Source organism: Gymnoscopelus microlampas, assembly GCF_963454915.1.
Source record: "Gymnoscopelus microlampas genome assembly, chromosome: 5".
In the NCBI taxonomy this organism is placed as follows: domain Eukaryota; kingdom Metazoa; phylum Chordata; class Actinopteri; order Myctophiformes; family Myctophidae; genus Gymnoscopelus; species Gymnoscopelus microlampas.
The window spans coordinates 48,470,065-48,474,012 of record NC_139942.1 but is presented as its reverse complement, the minus strand read 5'-3'; the positions used below and the strand labels follow the sequence as shown (position 1 = coordinate 48,474,012).

At 43.1% G+C, this 3,948-nt stretch overlaps 1 protein-coding gene across 1 annotated transcript; it reads right to left on the bottom strand.

The window, feature by feature from the left end:
* Window positions 1-2,019: 2,019 nt before the first annotated feature.
* On the bottom strand, window positions 2,020-2,478 carry LOC311045147 (ubiquitin-ribosomal protein eS31 fusion protein-like; the record flags this gene model as incomplete). The annotated part of the gene is made up of 1 exon (XM_084056957.1): window positions 2,020-2,478. The coding sequence occupies exon 1, from the start codon at window positions 2,473-2,475 to the stop codon at window positions 2,020-2,022; it is 456 nt and encodes a 151-aa protein (XP_083913083.1). The 5' UTR covers window positions 2,476-2,478.
* Between the last annotated feature and the right edge of the window lie 1,470 nt (window positions 2,479-3,948).

The window sequence follows — 3,948 nt, the reverse complement described above, 5'->3', positions numbered from 1 at the left end:
GATAGAACCATAGCTTTTATAGCCTCCACACCGTGCTTCATGATGACACAGGTTGGGACTTGTGTTGGTGATGTCATATATGGTAATATTATATATCTCCATATATGACATTAGCAGCCAGCCACACATCTATTCTACTGAAGTGAATGGGCGAGATCAAGTTGCAGGTTGAATTTAGCCATTACATAATGTGAGATCAATTTATCAAACTAGAAAGGTGCACTACTCTACACAAAACCAGGGAAAAGCCCCTACGGGGCCCGATTTGAAACCGCTGCCTTCCTGGGGAATCCAGGTTGTAGCAGCCAGCCACACATCTATTCTGCTGAAGTGAAAAGGCAAGATCAAATTGCAGGTTGAATTTAGCCATTACATAATGTGAGATTAATTTATCAGGTGCACTTCACTACTACTCTACACAAAACCAAGGAAAAGACTATACAAAGGTGCACTCAGTAGAGCACAGTAAAGTAGGTTCCTGGCAAGCAAATGTGTCATCATTCTGCAATACAGATTCGCCTGCCAGAAAATGCGCTCCCCCCCACCCCCAATTCAGGGGCTGGAGCCAGGCTAGACCCATAAGCCCCCCCCCCCCCCCCCCCCCTCCAGCGCTGGGGGATCCCTAACATTAGCTACAAACAATTACATGTTACATGAGATTTCGATATTCTAATATAGAAAAGTGAGTCAGGTGGAAACACAGCCCTGGCAGAGACAGGTGGACAGAACAAGCTCCAGAAGAAATAGATGACCAGAGCTCATCATTCACCTTGACGTCCTACTGACCTCTCCACCACCTCCTGCCAGCCTCCTGACACCATCACAGGTTCTACTGCAGAGGTAGAGCAGTTGGTAAGAGAGCTTAACATGGCTCTATTACATTAAATACAATTTCATTTAATTATTTGAATGTCTTGCTTATGAGTATATACTGTAGCACTAGTGTAAATGTTTTGTCATTTTTACGGCATACTCTGTAGGAGGCTAGCCGTACAGTAAGAGGTCTGTCCGTCTGCGTAGCATGATGTAGCTTGAAGGACCTTGCAAGTGCTGCAGTCTGGCAAACCAATGATCACTGGAGTTTCTTTTTTTTTAAAGGCCAAAAGGAATACACACTTCCATGACCTCACCAAGAGAAAGCATTCTGAATTCCTCTGCAGCACAGATGCCTATTATTATTATTAATTATGCCAAGCTTTAAAAACAAAACAACTTCACTTGACAACAGATTCTCTGCTCGGATCTACCAACAATGCCACAAGGTTATCATTTCTTATTTGGTTTTGACTTTGTTTTCAATTAAATGTTTAGTTTAATTTGTTTTTAAAACGCGTTTGCTAATTTAGTAGATTTTTTGTATTTTATGTATTTTCAGGGCTGAAATAAAAAACGGAAAGCATTATTGTGTAATAAAGACTAAGGTTGAAACTGGAAAAGATAAAAACATCACCAGAGTTACTCTAGTGTTGGATTCAGTGCCAACAGAGCGGATATAAAGAATAGAAAGAGAATATGATTAGTAGTAAGTCAAGTGGTGATGGCAGACACCTGTCTGCCATTGAATGTTGAGTGAACTGTCAGAGACTGCCACTAGACAGCATCTCAGCAAAGAATGAAGACCAGTGTTGAGCAGTAATACGTTACTACATATACAACGCGTCGCATCGCGACGTGTTGTGAGCTTGTAGATCTGCTATTGTCAAACGTTTTATTACTTTTACTTTTGGTACTTTAAGTACATTTTGTACTTAAAGTACTTTTGTACTTTTACTCAAGTACATTTTGTACTTAAAGTACTTTTGTACTTTTACTCAAGTACATTTTTTATTTCAGACTTTTACTTGTACAGAGTACTTCTACATTGCAGTATTGATACTTTTACTTATAAGTCAAACATTTGAGTACTTTTTTCACTACTGGACATCACTGTTCCCTTAGCAGTCCATATTCTTTACAGTCTATGGGCGGAAACCACTCTCATCCTGTGACACGGTGCACTGGACACCGCACTCTGCACTCCTAAGCACACTCCTTTTGTTTGGTAAAACCGCATCTTCCACAGTGGTGCCTGTCGAAGTGGCTGGCCATGAACACGCCAGGGCCGCACTGGTCACATTCACGCTTCAGGCGGCGGATTTGACCATTCTCGTCAACATTGTAGTATTTGAGCGCGCCGAGTTTTTCCTTCTTCCTCACGTGCGTGTTCTTCTTCGGGGTGGTGAAAGTCTTCTTCTTCCTCTTCTTGGCACCACCTCGCAGTCTCAGCACCAAGTGCAGAGTGGACTCCTTCTGGACGTCGTAGTCGGACAGGGTGCGTCCGTCCTCCAGTTGCTTACCGGCGAAGATCAACCTCTGCTGATCGGGAGGGATGCCCTCTTTGTCTTGGATTTTAGCCTTGACATTTTCAATGGTATCTGAAGGCTCAACCTCGAGGGTTACAGTCTTGCCCGTCAGGGTTTTCACGAAAATCTGCATCTTGTGTTTGCTCCTAATGGCGGATCATGAGAGCCCTTATGCTATATAAGTGGAATGCATGCTGTACAACCCTGCTGATGTCACGATGTCTCAGCCATGTCCTTATATGGAGTTTTCACAGCAGCCGCGCCCAAATACTGTGTATATGACATCCAACCTAACTGTGTCAGAACATGACGCCAGACTCAAACAAATCAGTTGACCCCATATACAGCCTGGAGCTCTAAGCCAATATGTCCATACTGTATATATTTGCTGTCGGGTGGAAACCGTGTATGTCCAAAACCGTTCCTTTTTCTTATAAAAATAGTGAAAATAGCCGATCTACAAGCTTGCGCTGCATTGTGAGCGAGATATAAGGTCTGTGACTGACAGCAACGATATGGAGTCTCAGGTCAGACAATCACATCTGGGTGATATGAAAGCATTTTTGTCTCCGCCAGGCCAAAAGGCATGGCGAGAGTATGTTTTGCACCCTGTCCGTCCGTCTGTGTGTCCGTCCGTCCGTGTGTCATTCTGTCTTTCTGTGTACAGCTAATCTCCGGCACTGTTGGCTTGATCGCAGCAAAACTGTGCACACACACTCCCTGGATGCCAATTCAGAACCTCTGCCCCACATTTTTCACATGGGCCTGTTATAGCGCCGCTTTTTGCAAAATATTTTTTTTACAGTATTCCTACCGATTCTGTCCAAACATCACGCAAATCGCTACACAGTATCTCTATAGTCATTAAACGAAACGGGGATTTCAGATTTTTCATATTCCATCCTGATTGGCTGAAAATGGCTTCCAAAGTTTGCAGGAGTGCTCCGTTTTGAACAAAATGCCTCAAATCATGAACACAGCATGCAATATCCGTGAAATTTCGCACGCACATTCCCACTATGCCGAGGAAGAAATGCCACTTGAACATTTTTAAATCAGCCTCATGGTGGCGCTATAACAGGCCGATTCGTGTTTTTACCTATATCTGCACCGATCTGTGTAAAACTTTGTATGCGCACTCCCTAGAGGCCAAGGAAAAACACATGTTTTTATATTACTTATATTACAAATTTCACGCAAATCGGTATACATGATCTCTATAGTCATGTGATCAAGACGGATCTGTTTGATTTTTCATATTCCATCCTGATTGGCTAAGATTCACATCTAAAGTTTGCAGTAGTGGCTTGTTTTGAACAAAATTCCGCAAATCATGAACGCAGCGTCCGATTGCGGTCAAACTTTGCACGCACATTCACACTATGTTGAGGAACAAATGTCACCCTTTTTAACATTGGCCTGTTATAGCGCCACCACAGGTGTAATTTTGCAAAGCACATTTTTGGAACAAAATGCCTCAAATCGTGAATGCAATGTCCGATTGAAAGGCCTAAGAGGAAATGGCACCCTTTTCACATTGGCCTATTATAGCGCCACCAGGATCGAGGCCACAATAACCTACCTGACCTGGCGGAGACCTGTATTG